Source organism: Salvia splendens, chromosome 12 (assembly GCF_004379255.2).
Source record: "Salvia splendens isolate huo1 chromosome 12, SspV2, whole genome shotgun sequence".
Classification (NCBI taxonomy): Eukaryota; Viridiplantae; Streptophyta; class Magnoliopsida; order Lamiales; family Lamiaceae; genus Salvia; species Salvia splendens.
This window is the reverse complement of record NC_056043.1, coordinates 1,962,929-1,981,427: the sequence shown is the minus strand read 5'-3', so window position 1 is coordinate 1,981,427 and position 18,499 is coordinate 1,962,929. Positions and strand designations below refer to the sequence as shown.

At 36.2% G+C, this 18,499-nt stretch overlaps 3 protein-coding genes across 7 annotated transcripts; all 3 read left to right on the top strand.

Annotated features, from left to right (window-relative positions):
* The first annotated feature begins 1,833 nt into the window (after positions 1–1,833).
* LOC121757974 lies at positions 1,834–3,495 on the top strand. Of its 5 annotated transcripts, none has more exons than XR_006041292.1 (5): positions 1,836–2,052; positions 2,323–2,390; positions 2,465–2,579; positions 2,894–2,974; positions 3,072–3,495. XR_006041292.1 is itself a non-coding variant. In XM_042153418.1 (4 exons), the coding sequence occupies exons 1-4, from the start codon at positions 1,850–1,852 to the stop codon at positions 3,142–3,144; spliced, it is 444 nt and encodes a 147-aa protein (XP_042009352.1). In that variant the 5' UTR covers positions 1,834–1,849; the 3' UTR covers positions 3,145–3,495. The 5 variants fall into 5 exon arrangements, 1 of the variants encoding a protein (XP_042009352.1); XR_006041291.1 differs by having other exon boundaries at positions 1,837–2,052; positions 2,449–2,579; XM_042153418.1 differs by lacking the exon at positions 2,323–2,390 and having other exon boundaries at positions 1,834–2,052; positions 2,894–2,946.
* Positions 3,496–9,924: 6,429 nt separating this feature from the next.
* LOC121758589 (putative F-box protein At1g50880) lies at positions 9,925–11,044 on the top strand. Its single transcript, XM_042153959.1, has 3 exons — positions 9,925–9,989; positions 10,088–10,466; positions 10,981–11,044. Exons 1-3 carry the CDS (start codon positions 9,980–9,982, stop codon positions 10,985–10,987), a joined length of 396 nt encoding a protein of 131 aa, XP_042009893.1. The 5' UTR covers positions 9,925–9,979; the 3' UTR covers positions 10,988–11,044.
* Positions 11,045–17,220: 6,176 nt separating this feature from the next.
* On the top strand, positions 17,221–18,273 carry LOC121759148. Its single transcript, XM_042154653.1, has one exon. The coding sequence runs from the start codon at positions 17,221–17,223 to the stop codon at positions 18,271–18,273; it is 1,053 nt and encodes a 350-aa protein (XP_042010587.1).
* Positions 18,274–18,499: the final 226 nt, after the last annotated feature.

The following is an 18,499-nucleotide window of genomic DNA, read 5'->3' as shown; positions in this document are numbered from 1 at the left end:
CTCGTCGTGCTGTAATTAATTCAGCCAATGGTTTGCTTTTGGTGAGGAATGGATGCGATAATATTCTCTGTACGCAATCCAATGACTCGTGAGTGTATCGAGCTTCCTCCTCTAATGACACTTATGAATAGTGAGTATTATAACGGTAGAGGAGTGGTACTTGGATTTGGAGTGAGCAAATTAAGTGGACAACATAAGATTGTATCGATTAGTGATTATTCTAGGGCATCCAGGTCATCCTACTGCGAGATATACACCCTAGAAAGCGGAGGAGGGTTGTGGAGAAGAATCACAACGCAAACACTAGGTAGCCTTATACCGGGCGTTCATATTGCTGCATTTTTAAATGGAAATCTTCATTGGATGGCATTTGGTTCCAAGGAATCCGGTTATGAGGAATATGGATATGGGGGATATAATTCTGAGGAGAATCTCTTGGTTTGTCGTTGCTTTGATCTTGAAACGGATCTCTTTACTAGTTTTTCTCTTCCTCATGTTGATAATGCCGGGGACAGAGATTTGGCATTTGTAGATCGACAATATCGGCTGTGTGTATTGGAGGACCAGCTATGCTTCTACGGTATTTTGCAGTCTAATCGTGTTGTTATTTGGTGTATGGAAGACTATGGAGACGACAAATCTTGGATAAAGAAATACACCTTCCACCAAACAGCGGATATACTTGGACCTGTTCTCCCGCTCAAAGTTTTGGCAAACGATGATTTGTTGTTCGCAGTGCATTCAAAAAATCAACTATATATCTACTACAAAAATGCTCAAACCGTGACAGGTGGTCTTCTTAAACCATTTTTATGTCGTTCTTCCTATATTGCCATTTATACCCCAAATTTTCTTTCCCTCAAAGCCATGGGCATTCATAATGTTCAAGCATTGAGTTTTGATTAGGCTATAAACATGTCTGTATCAAAGATTCTTGTAATATTATATTTTGTCTATTAGGTCCTTTTATGTTTTTACTTTTATCTCGTTAGATCATTTGATTATATTTATCCCGCTCCATTCCTGCTATAAATTCAACACATTTTGTTGTAATGGGGGAGTGTCCACTAAAGGGATCTTGACCACTAAAGTAGTCTCGAGTATGTCTAATAAAAAATTGAAATTATTAATTTGGTAAAATTATGCAACTGATATAAAATTGTACTCCCTCCGTCGCAAAATGTTGTCCATGTTTGACTCGGCATGAGTTTTAAGAAATGTGAAAAAAGTGAGTGGAATATAGGCTCCAGATTTATATTAGTTTTATAATAGAATGTGAGTGTAATGAGTTAGTAAAAAATAGGGTCCATTTACCAAAAATGAAAAAAAAGCAAAGTGAACAACATTTCACGGACGGACCAAAATGATAAAACTGGACAATATTTTACGGACCTAGGGAGTAATTTAGTTCTAAATTCTTTGTTTGATAAGTAAAAAACTAATTAAAAATTGGCATAACTGTTAAAAATGAATATTTTTTAATTAGTATTATTCATTATGTAACTATATTATTTGTCACATATATAAAGATAATTGTGATTAAAAATACAAAATGTGATCTATTTATAGGAACATACTAGGGGCAAACACTACCCTAGACCCTAGTGTATAAAGAAATCAATGGACTTGATTAGCAATGACGAATATTAATACAGTGTACAAAGAAAAGTAATGTTATTTACGTACAAAATGTTGTGTGGTGGTTTTTATGTATTTCCGATTTTTAGGGCTCGTTTGTTTGCCATGTTAGGCATTGATAAGCCCACTTATCTCCCTTATATCTTCCGTTTGTTTGCCATGTTAGTGAATCTTCCTGATCCGGGAAAATAAAAGCGACCCGGTTCAAATCATGTTAGTTAACTACTCTTCTTTAGATAACTCTAACACAACAAAAGCCAGCGATAGGCATTATCACAATTTTCCCGTTTGGCTTTACCAAGTACTTGTGACCTTATTGCCCCTCCACCTTCTTCTATCTACATCCCTATTCCTCACGCCAAATTCAAATTTTCTCAAAAGGCAGTTACCAGGAGCGGCGAATCATATTTTCAGGTACGACCTTTTTTTTGTTTTGATTAATTGGGCGATAGAGAACGACTAAGACGTCTGCGAGATTCGATGGTTGGGGTTTTATTTGAGTGTATGTCTATGAGATTTCTTCTGTGATCTTTCCAGTAATTGATAGGGTTGTGTGTTTGCAATTGATCGATTTGGAAATTAGATGAGGTTCTAAATTGGTTTTATGTTGTTCCTTTCAATTAATTTCGATGTCATTAGACTTGCTGCATTTGCCGTGACAATTTATTTTTTTTTGTAATTCAGATTTCAAAATCAATCTAGGGAGCCTTGGTTGGATTCATTTATTTCTCAAAAATCTCAAAAATTTGGAGGTTGTGGTGTTTCTTAATGATGAGATATCAATTACACTACGTTCTAAATCAATTTCAGTTGTTGTCCTTTGAAGCAAATTGGATGTGATTAAGATTAAAGTCTTTGGATGGGATAGGGGGCTGCGCTCGAGCTCCGTCTCGCCGCCGCCGCATTTGTCCGATCTCTCGCACACCCTGACACCTTCCAAGGTGGATCAATGCTTCTTTTAACTGCTATACTTCCTCTTGTTTGTTTCATTGTGTGCACACATTGACATATTCTATTTAAATCTTGAATTTCTCTTATTTAAGGAGTCATTTGTTGTGTATTGTTTGACATGATGGAGTTGGTGATTATTGGTTCAAGAAAGATTAGTTGTAGTGTTTGACTGGATGATGTTATTCATTTTGTGATTCGAACTTGTGGATTTGGAAGACTTCAACGAGTAGAAAGAAAAAAAAACCTTGTCATATGCTGAACTTATAAGATTATGAACTAAATTAGTATATGGATTTTGTGGAAGGATGATCGAAGTGGCATAGCTAGTGAGAAGAAGACACCATCGATTTCACGGAGGTAAAAATATGCTCAATTTGATATGGAGGTACTATTCTTTTTTCCCCATCAAATTTGTTGTGCAGAGAGGTGAAATTCAATATTATCCTATACATCAACTGCCTGAGTATGAACATGGCTTGCAGAATTAAGAGTCTGGTCGAGGCCCCGACTTCGAGTGGATCGGTTAGTGGCGGTAGGAGTCGCCTTAGAATGTAAATAACGCTTTGACCATGTCGAAAGAGTAGCTGAAATCATCAGCTGCATTTGGGCTCATCAGGCAGACCAACCTTCTTCACACATGTCGGTGGTGTCAGCGCTGCACGCTGAGCTTGAGAGAGCTCGGACGCAGGTCAATTATCTAATGCAAGAGCAGCGGAATAGAGACGAGGTCCATCATCTCATCAAGTGTTTTGCTGAGGAAAAGATGTCGTGGAAGAGGAGTTCATCATCTCATCAACCTTCTTCACACATGTTAGGGTTAGTGCGAAATTTTTAGTTCAGCCCCAAAAATGGGGGAATGAGGACAATCTGGGAATTATGAAATATTAATGAGGATAAATTCGTGAATTTATGTGTGTATCTACAGTTTGGCTACCTCATACCAAATAGAGTGTTTACAAACGTGAGATACGTGTATGTACAAACAAACAAATGTATGTGATTACTAACTCCAACCCTAAACATGAGATTGGAGTTTACAATATTGTAACATAGGTTAGACCGTCATGGAAAACAAACGAGCCCTTATGGGATTGGTTTCCACCGGTCTCTCTTTCTCTATATATTTAGACACTACTTCTCTCTCTTTTTACGATTCTTCTTCAAAAATATGCAATAATATATTGTGTTGGTAATGCTTGTGTCTGTATTGACGTACTCATGAAATACACAGACCTTGAAAACTTAAAATACATGAAATATAACACTATAAAAATTGTTTTTAAATTAAAATACAATAACAAAAATGCAATAATATGATCTTTGGCCAATAATTCGACAAATATAATTTTATTACTAACATAATTTGAGTAGTAATATGATTTTTAAGGGGACAAGTTTAATATTATTACAAATTCTTTATTTTATTTCAAAATAATATACGTAATTACTTCCAAAATTATAAGAGGATTACTTTAATAGGGGTAGTCAGTTAAATATGATTAGAATTTAGATTTTAGAAGCATAGTTTTTCCAATATTATGGATAATGAAAATATTATAAGTACTATAAATACGATAATATCGATTAGAAATATAGTACTTTACATGATTCACAACATTTCCCGGTTAGAATAGGATTAATAAGAAATAAATAAATTTTAAAAATTGATTTGGTAAAAGTGAAGGAAGATTTTTTAAGAAATTAGTCAAAAATTAATCGAATGCTTCATTAAGGGAAGAATATACACGCATGCATATAATATGATCTTCGGCCAATAATTCAACAAATGAATATTTTACTACTTAGTACATAATTGGAGTAGAAAGATGTTTTTTTGGGTACAAGTTTGGCATCATTGTAAATTATTTATTTAAAAATTTCAAAATAATACACGTAAGAGGATTAATTTAATAGGAGTAATCAGCTCTAAATATAATTAAAAGAATATTTTATCCAATATTAATAAATTATAAAAATATTATAAGAACTCTAAATACGATCATATCAATTAGAAATATACTTAAAATAGGATTAATCGCTTATAGATTGATATAAAAATTGATTTTGGTAAAATGTAGTTTTGTAAATTCTTGATTTTTCCATGTACAAAATTGTGGCGGAAGAAGAAGAAAGATGAGTGTAAATCTGGTCGCGGACGACCAATTGAAACCATTCTCAGAGCCCGAGGTTTTATTTATTTATTTATTTATTTATTTTTATATCATTATTTCAAGAATTATCTTAAGTTATAGTAACACTTAATATTTGAATTATTCTTTTATGAAGGATGATTTGTATGTACCGCAAGAAATATGCAAAGATATCCTAAGCAGACTTCCGATTAGAAGTATCATGAGGTTTAAGTGCGTTTACAAACCATGGCGCGATCTGATAGAAGGGGGTGACTTTGCGACGTCGTATACTCCTAAACCATGCCTGGCTTTCAATTATGGTTTAGGGTATGCAATCTGCGACGAGACCTTTCAGCCACTTGTCCGATTCAACTTTCCTCGTCGCAATAAAGGTTAACGTCGTGGCGTAATTAATTCAGCTAATGGTTTGCTTTTGGTGAGGAATGGATGTGATAATGTTCTCTCGGTATGCAATCCAATGACTCGTGAGTGTATCGAGCTCCCTCCTCTAAAGGAACTAATTTCTCGTCGTTTAGAGAGACTTATGTGTTATAAGCGTTCTAGCCATTGTGGAGTGGTACTTGGATTTGGAGTAAGCAAATTAAGTAGACAATATAAGATTTTATGTGTTAGTGATGACTGTAGGTCATCCTATTGCGACATATACACACTAGAAAGCGGAGAAGGGTTGTGGAGAAGCATCGCAACAGGACCACCAGATAGACATATACCGCGCCTTGAAATTGCTGCATTTTTTAACGGAAATCTTCACTGGTTGGCATCTGTTTACATAAAACCCGTTTTTAGGGGATATGATTCTGAGGAATGGTATTATGGGGAGAATCTCTTGGTTTGTCGTTGCTTTAATCTTGAAACTGAGCGCTTTACTATGATTTCTCTTCCTCATGGTGATTATGTTGGTGAAGAAGATTTGGCATTTTTAGATGGACAATATTGGCTATCTATATTGGAGGACCAGCTATGCTTCTGTGGTATTTTGCAGTTTGATGATTCTGTTGTTATTTGGTGTATGAACGGCTATGGAGATGACAAATCTTGGATAAAAAAATATGCCTTCTACCAACCACTAGATATATATGCACCTATTTTCCCGCTCAAAGTTTTTGCAAACGATGATTTGTTGATTGTAGTACAAAATCATCTATTTATATACTCCAAAAATACTGAAACTGTGACAGCCACAGGTGGTCTTCTTAAACCATTGTTATGTCTTTCTTCCTATATCACTATTTATACCCCAAATTTTATTTCGCTCAAAACAATGGGCTTTCATAATGTTCAAGCATTGACATATGATTAGGCTAAACATTTCTGTACCTTTAATAGATTATTGTAATATTTTTTATCTAATAGATCCTTACATGTTTTTGGCTTTATTTCATTGGAATCTTTATTTATAATATGATTAACGTTTCCTTTATTTAGACATTGGAATCTGGACCACTAAAGTATATATAAATGATATGGAAATTGATTAAATAAAATATGATACTCCCTCTCTCTCAAGGTAGATGTCACACTTTCCTTTTTAGTTTGTCCCACAAAAGACGTCATATTTCTTTTTTTTTGGAAAAAGTTCTCTCTCACATCAATTATAAAATTATATTTTCTCTCACCACTTAACACACAAAATAACATTTCCTAAAATCTCGTGTCATCTCCTAAGTGTGACATCTACCTTGGGACAGAGGGAGTATTATATACTCATTACAAAAAAAGATGTTTTAAGGACATTTTGTTAAGGACATAATTTGTGTTTCTAAATACAACATCTATACTTTAAAAAATGTCTTCTGTTTCGGTGTCCCAATTAAAAATAATGGACACAAGTGAAAGCGATCGAGAAAAACCAAAGATGAAGGTATATAGTGAACAATTGTATTCAACCAAAAAATTTTAATACTTACATAAGTATTAGAGTAGAAAGATGATTTTTGAGAGGAAAAGTTTGGTATCGGAAATTCATGATTTTAAAATGCTATAATACGTAATGAATTCCATAATTATAAAATTATTAATCTAATAGGATTAGTCAGTTTTAAATAGAATTAGAAAATTAGTTTTTTTTCCAATATTAATGGATTATGATTTACAACGTTTTCTCTTTAGGATACGACTGCACAGTTTTAATGGAGCCGCTAATATTCTTTTTGTATGCAATCCAGTCACTCGTGAATATGTTGGTCTTCCTCGTTTGTTTATCTATGCCATAGGTCGATATTTGGATTTGGAGTAAGCTGGGCAGTATAAGATTTTAAATGTTTCCGGGTCATATCATGTATAGACACTAGGGGGAGGAGGGTCGATGGAGAAACATCTCTGATTTTGAGGAGAAATCATGATTTGCTGCTTTGATCTTGATACCGAGTTCTTTACCGGTTTTTCCTACTACTTTGTGTCTATGATAGTGGCACACATTGCTAATATCGACTTTGTATTTTGGAGGGCTGATAATGTTTATAAGATTATTTATGTGATTACATTAATAGTGTTGTTATTTGGTGAGTGAATAATTGCGGAGATGATAATTCTTTGGTAAAAGAATATATCTTCCACCTACTACAAGATATCGATGGGGAAATTTCCCCCCTCAAAGTGTTGGACAATGAATTTGTGATGTCGCCTATTCATCTACTCCAAAGGGACAAAAGATGTCATGTCACTTAGTCATCTTCATCTACGTAACTCCATTTATTTCAATATCTCTACTTAGACCATCCACAATAGGAATAGCCTAGCCACTGCCATATCATCAACACTAAAAATCCAACTGCTACATCATCAAAACAAGCAAATAGCCCAGCAATAGCTCAGCCATAGCTTAGCCACATAATATCCACGGGTACATGTTGTAGTGCCCGGGCATCTGACCCCATCCACTTCCCACGGAGATCGACGAAGTTTGTGACCCGCTACACCCGGAACTAGGCTCGTTGTTGAGATCCATTTCCCCTGTTGATCTTGTACAGAAATTAAGATAGAGAGAGTACTCGTTAAAACAAGTGGTGCGAATGAAAATGACGAGCAAAGCGCGTATATATAGTGTTTCGAAAAAAAAACAAATTAAATTTCGCGCTAGGTGGTGCGCTGGGCGATCCGGGCGCTGCAATAGCGCCGAGGGGACCGCCCAGCGCACCGCCCAGCGCCACGCGACCGCCCAGCGCTGCGCGGTTTCTCTCTCCATTCGCCCGCTGGGCGACTGCAATAGACCGCCCAGCGAACCGCCCAGCGAACCGCTGGGCGGTCGCCCGGGCGGCATTGTGGATGGTCTTACATTCAAAGTTCTTTCGCTAAAATATGTGAACTTATTAACTTTCACATTTTATTATAAAACTAATATATAACTAGTAGGATCTGCGTTACACAAAGTTTTTTTCCCACTTTTTATTACATTTTTAAAAATTCTTTTTGGATCAAATGATGACAAATTTTGGGGAATGGAGTAATATATAATGACTTCCTTTGTTATAATATGATTAATTTAATACTCACTCCGTTTCACAGTAATATAGACATTTCATTTTGCGCACTCATTTTGAAAAAATAATTATAAATATTTAAAGTAGAGAAAAAATAAAGTAAGAGAGAGAATATTGTAGATAAGATTCTTCTCTACATTATTCTCTCTCTTACTTGACTCTCTCCAGTTTAACTATTTAATATCATTTTTTCAAAATGAGTGCAGAAAATGAAATGTCTCTATTAGTGTGGAACATAGGGAGTATGATTGATCAGTTATAAATAGAATTACAAGAATAATTTATTTTCCAAATAAATGGATTGTAAAAATATTTTAAGAACTCCAAAATATGATCATACCGATTAAATTTACTTAACATTATTTACATCGTTTCCCGATTAGAATAGGATTAATCGGTTATTAATAGATTATAAAAAAGCATTTGGTAAAAGTGATGGAATATATATTTAGAAACTAGGCCAAAATAATATACGTAATTACTTCCAAAATTATAAGAGGATTAATTTAATAGGAGTAATCAGTTAAATATGATTAGAAGTATAAGTACCCTAAATACGATCATATCGATTAGAAATATACTTTACATGATTCACAACATTTTCCAGTTAGAATAGGATTAATAATAAATAAATTTAAAAAATTGAGATTTGGTAAAAGTGAAGGAAGATTTTTTAAGAAATTAGTTAAAAATTAATCGAATGTTTCATTAAGGGAAGAATATACACGCATGCATATAATATGATCTTCGGCCAATAATTCAACAAATGAATATTTTACTACTTAGTACATAATTGGAGTAGAAAGATGTTTTTTAGGGTACAAAGTTTGGCATCATTGTAAATTATTTATTTTAAAATTTCAAAATAATACACGTAATTACGTCCATAAGTATAAGAGGATTAATTTAATTTAATAGGAGTATAAGTTATAAATATAATTAAAAGAATATTTTGTCCAATATTAATAAATTGTGAAAATATTATAAGAACTCTAAATACCATCATATCGATTAGATATTTACTGAAAATAGGACAGACTAATTAATCGCTTATAAATTGATATAAAATTGATTTGGTAAAATGTATTTTGTAAATTCTTGATTTTCCCTGTATTACTACTTAATTGCGGCGGAAGAAGAAGAAAGATGAGTGCAAATTTGGTGGCGGACGACCAATTGAAACCTTTCTCCGAGCCCGAGGTTTTTTTATTCATTTATATATTATTTTTTAAGAATTATCTTAAGTTGTTTAAAATAAATAAGCTAAAATATTAGAAATCCCTTATTGCGAAGAATAAGCATGCCTCGATCTCAAATTACGAAAGGTCAGTGAATTGAATCCCTAATTACGAAACGTCAGCGAATTTAAACCCTTATTCCGAAATTTCTCTTTATTTGCCCCATTAGACGTTAAAAGCTTTTGAGAAGCAAATGAAATATTTTATAAAATAAAATTCATTACTAATCTGGACCATATCTTCCATAAACGGCTGTAATTTTGGTGGTTTAATTTTCGCAGTTGCTATTAGAAATTTGGGCTTCCACATGACTAATTTAATGTGTATGGGTATCTTTCGGTTGCTCAATTAAAGTGATCTAATAAAGATTAAATTTTGGACCAAATAGAAAATAAAAGATCTTATATTTTATATAAATATAAGCTAGGGTTATAGAAAGGTATGATATATCTCTCGATATCTATATACTCTCTCTATAGACTATTGTGAAGAACAAAGCAATTCCGCCGTTCAATTCTAGATGGATCAAGGTACGCTGCTCTTTCTTCGTTGTTCTTGGTTAATCATCATAGAGCGCTTCAAGTAATTGTTCATTTAATTATTCCAACGGTTGCTTCTAACATGACAGGAAATAGTGGAACCGAACTTTGGGTTGGAGAGAGCTCAGAGTCTCAAGAAGCTGGTGATAGTGTTCTGCCCCAATTTAGGGTAACAAACAAGGAAGATTTGTTAACAAATCTACCACGAGAGATAACGGATGAGATCTTAAGAAAACTCCCGATTAGAAGCATTATGAGGTGCAAGTGCGTTCAAAAATCATGGCGCGATTTGATAAAGGGGGTTGAGTTCGCAGCGTCATATAATCCGAAACCATGCCTCATTTTCCCCGATAAAGACAGCGCCAGCTACGCGATGTGCGACGAGACTTGGCAGCCGCTTTTCCTGTTCGGCTTGCCTCCTCCTCGCGATCATTATTCACCGGATCCTTTGAAGCGTCTCGTGATTGGGTCAGCTAACGGTTTGCTTTTGATGCGGGATGTATACAGAGTTTATAATCGCGAACTTCTTTTCGTATGCAATCCAATCACCCGTGAATATATCGAGCTTCCTCCTGTGCCTACACGGAGGTTCATATGTGGATTTGGGTGCGTATATGGATTTGGAGTGAGTAAATTAAGTGGACAGTATAAGATTTTATGTTGCGAAGAATCAAGGTCATGTCATGTATATACTCTAAAAGGAGGAAGTGGAGAGGGGTTGTGGAGAAGAATCTCAAAAGCATCACTAGGTACCTCTAGATTAAGGAGTGTAGATTACGCTTCATTTTTTAACGGATATCTTCACTGGTTGGCATATGATTCCGAAGAGAAACCCTTGGTTTGTTGCTTTGATCTTGAAACTGAACTATTTACTAGTTTTTCTCTTCCTCCTGGTGAATATTCGAGACTCAAATTTGACAAATGTCATCTATGTATTTTGGATGGTCGCCTATGTTTACATAATGATGTAGATTATTATCAGGTGGTAATTTGGAGGATGAACAACTATGGAGATGAAAAGTCTTGGATAAAGCAATATAGTTTCCGACTACTAGACGAGAACGGATTTCTTTTCCCCCTCAAAGTTTTGGCAAATGGTGACCTGATGTTCGTATTGAATTATCAGCTATTTATCTTCTTCGAAAACACTAGAGCTACTCTGACATATGATTTTCTTCGAAGAAATAACGATTCCAACATCGTTATTTTTACCCCAAGCTTGATTTCCCTCAAATCCTTGGGGATTGACAATGTTCAATTATATAATCGTGGACGGATGGAGTATTAGGAAAGCTGAAAACCATGGGGATTGTCAATAATTAAATTTGGGGTTTATGTACTCATTCAGATTTCCTTGCAATATATCCTTTTAATATGCCTTATACTTTTTAACTTTGTTGATTTCTATAAATAGAGATGTTTTCTTTACATAATGTCTCTATTATTTATTTATTATTTTAAAATTAAAGATTACGGTAAAATTTCAGATGAAAGATTATACTGAGAAAATTTGAATATTTTTCAACTAAAAAAATCTAATCCATAATTAAGTCAATAAAGTAAAATAAATTCTTGATTTCAAAATTTTTAAAAAAATAGTATTACTTAAATGAATTTCCATAACTGTAGGAGGATTGCTTGATTGAATTATGTAAAAGATTATATTAATGTTTCCGATTTAACATATCATATACTATGAATTTAATTTTATACCAAAAATAAATTAATTCGTAATCAACCGCGTATATATATATATATATAATGCCTACAAATGTTTAGCCACACAAATTTCACTAAAAACAAGCCCATTAATTCATCTTAAGCATCTCTAATTTTCTTCATCCGCAGGTATGGATTTGGCAATAACGAAGAGAGATTTGTTTGCAGATCTACCGGAAGAGCTGACGATAGATATCTTGGGAAGGCTCCCTATTAAAAGCACGTTTGTAAATCATGGCTCGATCTGATAGAAGGGGGCAAGTTTAAGACCTCGTATACTCCGAAGCCATGCCTAGGTTTCTCTTCCGGACACATGTACTCGGTCTACGACGACGAGGCGGGCCGCGAGTCACTTTTCCAAATCTATCTGAATCCTCCACACCTTGTTGATCGTCAAACTAGTGTTCGCTATCGTGTCGTAATTGATTCAGCTGATGGTTTGGTTTTTGTGAGGGATGCGAGCAATACTCCTTTTGTAGTCAATCCAATGAATATGTCAGGCTTCCTCCTCTGCCTATTACTAGGCATCCGCACATATTTGGATTTGGAGTGAGCAAAATAAGTCGCCAGTATAAGATTTTATCTGGCCAGGACAAATCTGGGTCGTGTCATGTATACACTCTAGGAGGAGGAGGGTCATGGAGAAGGGTCCCATCACCATCATTACCACCATCGTCAGCGCCATCACCAAACTTATGCATACGCACTACACACCTTTGTGATGGTGCTGCATTTTTAAACGGAAATCTTCACTGGTTTTGGGTGTTTGAGGGGAAACACCGGCTTTGTTGCTTTGATCTTGAAACTGAGCTCTTAATTGTTTTCTCCCCTCCAACTCCTGACTCTATTGAGTATTGGCCTCACCAATATCGACTATTTACTTTGGAGGGCCGGCTATGTTTTATTGATTGTAATAGTGGTTGCGTAGTTGTTATTTGGCCGATGAACAACTATGGCGATGATAATTCCTAGATAAAAGAACATACCTTTAGCTTACTACCACCTGTAGATCCTAGATTCACTGGACGTGTCTTCCCCATGAAATCGTTGGACAACGGTGATTTGTTGTTCACATTGGATCGTGATCGCTTTTATATCTACTCCAAAAACACTGAAAAATGCCGTGTTATCTAATTTTTTGCAACACGCTAACAATGCTAAGCTCCAAAGGCTTTTGATAGATTTAGGTCAGTTTTTAATTCATAAATGTAATATTTATTTCATATATTCATTTAAATTTTGAAGTTTGTTCAAATAATGAAATTGGATATTCAATCAAAAAGTTTAAATTTTTCTTAGTTGAACCATTGACGGAAAAATTAGGCTATCAACAACGCTGTCAATAAACCGTCCCTTAACTGTCCCTTAAATTACTATTCGCGGGCCCCACTGTACTTTTTTACTTCATGACGGAACCTGCAACCGTCCGTCTCTTAACCGTCTCTTAAATTACTATTCATTCAATTTCATTTTTTATTTTTATTTCCAACCAAATTCAATTAAAAAAACACACTTCATTAAAAATAAAATAAAATTACAACATAAAATAAAAATACAACTTAAAATTCAAAAATATAAAAAAACAAAAAATTAAAATCCTAAAAAAATAAAAATGACATAATTTTTTATGGTAGATTAATTTGTGGGAATGATCTGATATTTATAGAAGTGATTGGAGGGTTAAAAAATTTAAAAATTGCAAAAAATGCCTATAAACAGCTAGTATATTTTTTGGGATTTTTTTTTTAATTTTTGAATTTTTCCTAAATTTTTTTAAAAAAACAAAAAAACAAAAAAAAAACATTTTTCCGGATAAAAACGACGCCCACTCGCGGGCCGGCGAGTGGGCGTCACGGACGAACCGGAGCTCGCCACGTCGCCAACGCGCTTGGCAAGACGTCTCGCGAGCTGTCCCTCCGGGACGGGCGTTTCTCCGTGACGGGATGGAGACGGAAGGCTGCAACGCCGTCCCTTAACCGTTCCGTCACTCCGGGACGAGATAAGTGACGGGTAAGGGACGCGTTGCGGAAGGCATTAATGTCGTTTGGTGATGTTAAAACGACGTTATTTCAATAAAATAAGAGAAATAATAAATATAGAAATATAAACTCTTCATTATTAATAACTGCACTAGTTTCGGATTAAAGAAAAAGGATACTACTATTTATAATTTATTAATCCTGTTCAGAACGGTAAACTTCCTTTTAGTATGTATTATTAACTGGGAGAATTTAATAAATTTTGTTTTTTTTAAATTTGAATAAAAATAAAATTAATCTATTCCATAATTAACTCAACGAAAATAATTTCTTGATTATAAAAATTTGAAATTTTTTAAATAATGTAATACCTAAATGTTCTCGGAGGAGTAGTTGAGTTAATTATGTAATTGATTAGATCTATTTTTTTACATTGTTAATTTATACTCCTTAAATATTCAGTTGATTTCTTCACATAATAAGTCTATTTTTTAACGGGAAACAATAATTCACATTAAGTAAATTATGTAAATCTATATTTCTTTCCTTTTACCAAACAATATATTTATTATTTTAGGTTAAAGATTACAGGCTGGAAGATTGGTACTTACTAACAATAATTCAATATTTGATTTGGAAAAAATATCTATTCCATAATTAAGTCAACTAAGTAATATAAAATCTTGATTTTTTTTAAATAACTGATTTCCATAAATATAGGAGGATTAGTTGAGTTATTTACTAAACAGATTGTATATATGTTCCCAATTCAAAATATCATACCTTAATTTAATTTCATACCAAAAATAAAAAAAAATTATAATTACTGCCTACAAAAGGCTCAGTTTAGCCACACAAATTTATCCAAAAACAGGCACATTAATTCATCTTTTGCAGCTCTAACTACTACTCTATTCATCAAGGTTAGAATACATGAATTGTCACATTATTTGCCTTAATTAATTTCTATAAGTTTCAAATTATTTTCTCTATGCCATAATTTCTACTATGATGTTTGTTTTTCTTCATCCGCAGGTGTGGAATTGGTGATAATGAGGAGAGATTTGTTTACAAATCTGCCGGAAGAGTTGACTATAGATATCTTGGGAAGGCTCCCGAGTGAAAGCATTATAATATGCAAGTGTGTTTGTAATTCATGGCTCGATCTGATAGAAGAGGGCAAGTTTGTGACCTCGTATACTCCGAAGCCATGCCTCGGTTTCTCTTCCGGACACATGTACACGGTCTACGAAGACGATGCCAGCGAGCCACTTTTCCAAATCTCGCTGAATCCTCCACACGTTGATTGTGGATATAATTCACGGTGTCGTGCCCTAATTGATTCAGCTGATGGTTTGCTTTTTGTGAGGGATTCAGACAAAATTCTTTCGTAGTCAATCCAATGACTCGTGACTATGTCCGGCTTCCTCCACCGTCCACTACCTGCCGCCCGTGCATATTTGAGTTTGGAGTGAGCAAAATAAGTCGGCAATATAAGATTTTATGTGGCCTAGAAGACTCTGGGTCGTGTCATGTGTACACTCTAGGAGGTGGTGGCGGGTCGTGGAGAAGCATCTCAGCACCATCATCACTAGCCGGACGTATACGTCCTATAACGCTTTGTGATGTTGCTGCATTTTTTTAACGGAAATCTTCACTGGCTGTTTAAAGAGGAATACTTGATGATATGTTGCTTTGATCTTGAAATAGAGCTCTTTACTGTTTTTTCCCCTCCTCCTCTTGACTCTGGTCTCGAAATGCATCACGAGTATCGGCTATGTACTTTGGAGGGTCAGTTGTGTTTATGTGAATGTAAAGGATGTGGCAATATTGATATTTGGCGAATGAACAACTATGGAGATGATAATTCTTGGGAAAGAGAATATACCTTCAACTTAAAACAACGAATACCACCTATATTTGGTGGACTTATTTTCCCGCTAAAATTGTTGGACAACGGTGATTTGTGGATCGCAGTGGATCGCAGTCTCTTGTATATCTACTCCAAAAACACTGAAAGCGCTGTACTACATAATCCTCCTCCTCAATGCTCTAATTATTCTTATTCTGATATATCACTACTTATACCCCAAGCTTTCTTTCGCTCAAGGCTATGGGGATTCCGAATGTTCAGTCACTACGACTATGATACGAGTAGTCCTTTAGTTTAGGTATATTTTATCTTCCATATCTTTTGTTTAGTTATCTTTTGCTTCATAGTATCTTTTCGTATCTTGTTTTCTTGTTCCCTAAGCTAGTATTCTAGTATTATAAATAGGGCTAGGTTGTTATCATTTTAATAATTCAATCAATTAATGAAATCAGTATTTCGCCCAACTTGGCTTGAGTATCAAGTATAATTTTCGTTCCTTATTTGCTGCTCATCGGAGAACGTCCGAGAACCGGCAAATCGTGAGCCTTCCTTCGAGCTTGTCGAATGATTGATCACCCTATCCGTCCGAGAAGATCGCTAGCCGGTCACGTTACGGAGGACGTCCGTAACAACTGGTGCTTTCATTGAGAGAAAGAAAAACAATCAGCCGCAGCTCCACCCGTAAAAAAAAAGAGAAAGAAAAACAATCAGCCGCAGCTCCACCACCACGGTCACGCCTAATCCTCCACCTTCTTCATCCATAACCCATATTTCACCAGCAAAAAAAAAAAAAAAAAAAAAAAAAAAAAAAACCACCGGACCCTCCACTCCAACTTCATTTTTTCCCTTATTAGTTATGGCTACTTACCACCAATATCAGCCCCCTCCTTCTAGCTCCAGCGGCGACGATCAACCGAGATATCCGCGACGCAATTTCCAGGCGGCCGCCGAGGCGCCGCACGATGTGGCAGGAACAGCCGCGATTTTCTCCACCGGGTTGGAGAAGATCTTGGCGCGATTTGACAGAATGGAACTCAGGCTGGAGAAGTTGGAAGCGCCGCCCGATCCCGAAACTGATCCCCCTTATTTCTCGGACGAACTTGATGACGAGGCGTATCACTCCCCGCTCGACGCTTGGGCGGCAGAGGACGATGTCAACCGGCCTTTCATCCACGGTCGCCGAGATCTTGGTGGGGATATCCGTCGTCAACGTGGAGCTGCCCGCGATATACGCAGCCGAGGGGGCCGTTTTCTGCAGTTCGGCACGGCAGCTGCCCCCTATCGCTCGCGCCAGGACACTCTGCAGTGTTCTAGTTGGGATAGGCAGCCTGATCGGTACACTCAGGAGTTTGATAGGGGCTTTCGGGGGTACCGACAACCTACATCGTGGGACCTCCCCATCAACCGCCCCTCCTGTTGGGATCCTCCCAGTAACCAATCAATGCCGAGCTTCTAGCCCTACGACCCACCACGGTCATGGCAGCCCTCTTGTTGGGAACCACCACCTCACCGTGCATCGCAAGGATACTCGGATTATGATCAGCCATCACCGTGTCTGCCTCGTGGTTGGGATACACCCAGGCGACAAACCGATCACTTCCGGCAGCAGCGCAGCCCACGCACGGGCACACAACCTTGGCACCCTGAAATCATGGGGTTTGAAGAAAAGACCGAGGAATATGATCAAGCATCCGAAAAAAAAGAGGATTTTGAACAAGACTCAAACTTCTCCTCGCCCTTTTACTTCAAATTGTTGAATCCTTATTTCTCTGTTATTCAAGAGAGTTCATCAGAAAAAGAAAAGATTGTTTCTTTGGAAGGTGTTTGTGGCGAATATGAAGAGGAGAATTTTCGAGCAGAAGGGAAGATGGTGGATGAAGAATTTTGCTATGAAATCGAATTGATTCCCGGCAGCCATTCTTCAAGCCTTGATCAAGAATCGGATGCTCATCGGGAAATGGAAAAAAATGATTCCTCGAACTGGATGGGTAGTTTTCTGGATGAGGAGAAGGAATCAAAATCATCTCTATTGGATGATGATAATCATGAAAATAAGACAACTTTCGATGATGAGGAGTTCATAGAGATGGAGCCTCAATCGGTGAAGCTGAGTGATGATTTGGATTTGAATTTGGAGTTGGAGAGACAGAGTGATTCATCTTCATCACCATCATGTGCTGATGCAAATAGTAGTTCACAACAGAAGTGTTGGGATTCAGATCATGAAAATGAAGATGTAGATGATGGAGGAGATGTTTTGTTCCAACTCCAGAATTGGGTGTACCAGATGAAGATGGTACCCAAGAGCTGCAGAATCAGAGGCCTTCCAACGATATCCGAGGACTCGGAAACTCCCGAGATGATTGAAGATTTGAGGCCTCTTGAAATCGATCACAAGATTGGGTTCAAGGAGGTGATTGATGGAATCCAGAGATTCTACAAGAGCTATACAAACGAAATGAGAAAACGGGACATCTTGAACTATCGGGCATCACATGCTGCTATTTGTTTCTTGCAACTGAAGGAAACTAAGCCATTCACAGCAGGGAAAACAAGGGCTGACTTTGGTTTGCCGAGATTCTTGGCTGGGAAAGGGCGTCGAGATTTGGAGGTGGTGTATGTAGTCGCGTTCGATCCAGGAGGGAAAGTCTCAATGCTCTTGTTACCATCAACTTTGTCCGTTGATCTATGGTTCCCACCTTGAGGACAAGGTGGATTTTAACCGAGGGGGAGTTGATACGAGTAGTCCTTTAGTTTAGATATATTTTATCTTCCATATCTTTTGTTTAGTTATCTTTTGCTTCATAGTATCTTTTCGTATCTTGTTTTCTTGTTCCCTAAGCTAGTATTCTAGTATTATAAATAGGGCTAGGTTGTTATCATTTTAATAATTCAATCAATTAATGAAATCAGTATTTCGCCCAACTTGG

What these genes read in the sequence shown, in the direction of transcription:
- LOC121759148 (XM_042154653.1), top strand. Translation starts at nt 17,221, where the DNA reads ATGGGGTTTGAAGAAAAGACCGAGGAATATGATCAAGCATCCGAAAAA.
- LOC121757974 (XM_042153418.1), top strand. Translation starts at nt 1,850, where the DNA reads ATGTTAGTTAACTACTCTTCTTTAGATAACTCTAACACAACAAAAGCC. An exon ending in ACACCCTGACACCTTCCAAG is followed by an intron (nt 2,580 to 2,893) that starts GTGGATCAATGC and finishes ATTTTGTGGAAG; the next exon opens with GATGATCGAAGTGGCATAGC. An exon ending in ACACCATCGATTTCACGGAG is followed by an intron (nt 2,947 to 3,071) that starts GTAAAAATATGC and finishes CATGGCTTGCAG; the next exon opens with AATTAAGAGTCTGGTCGAGG.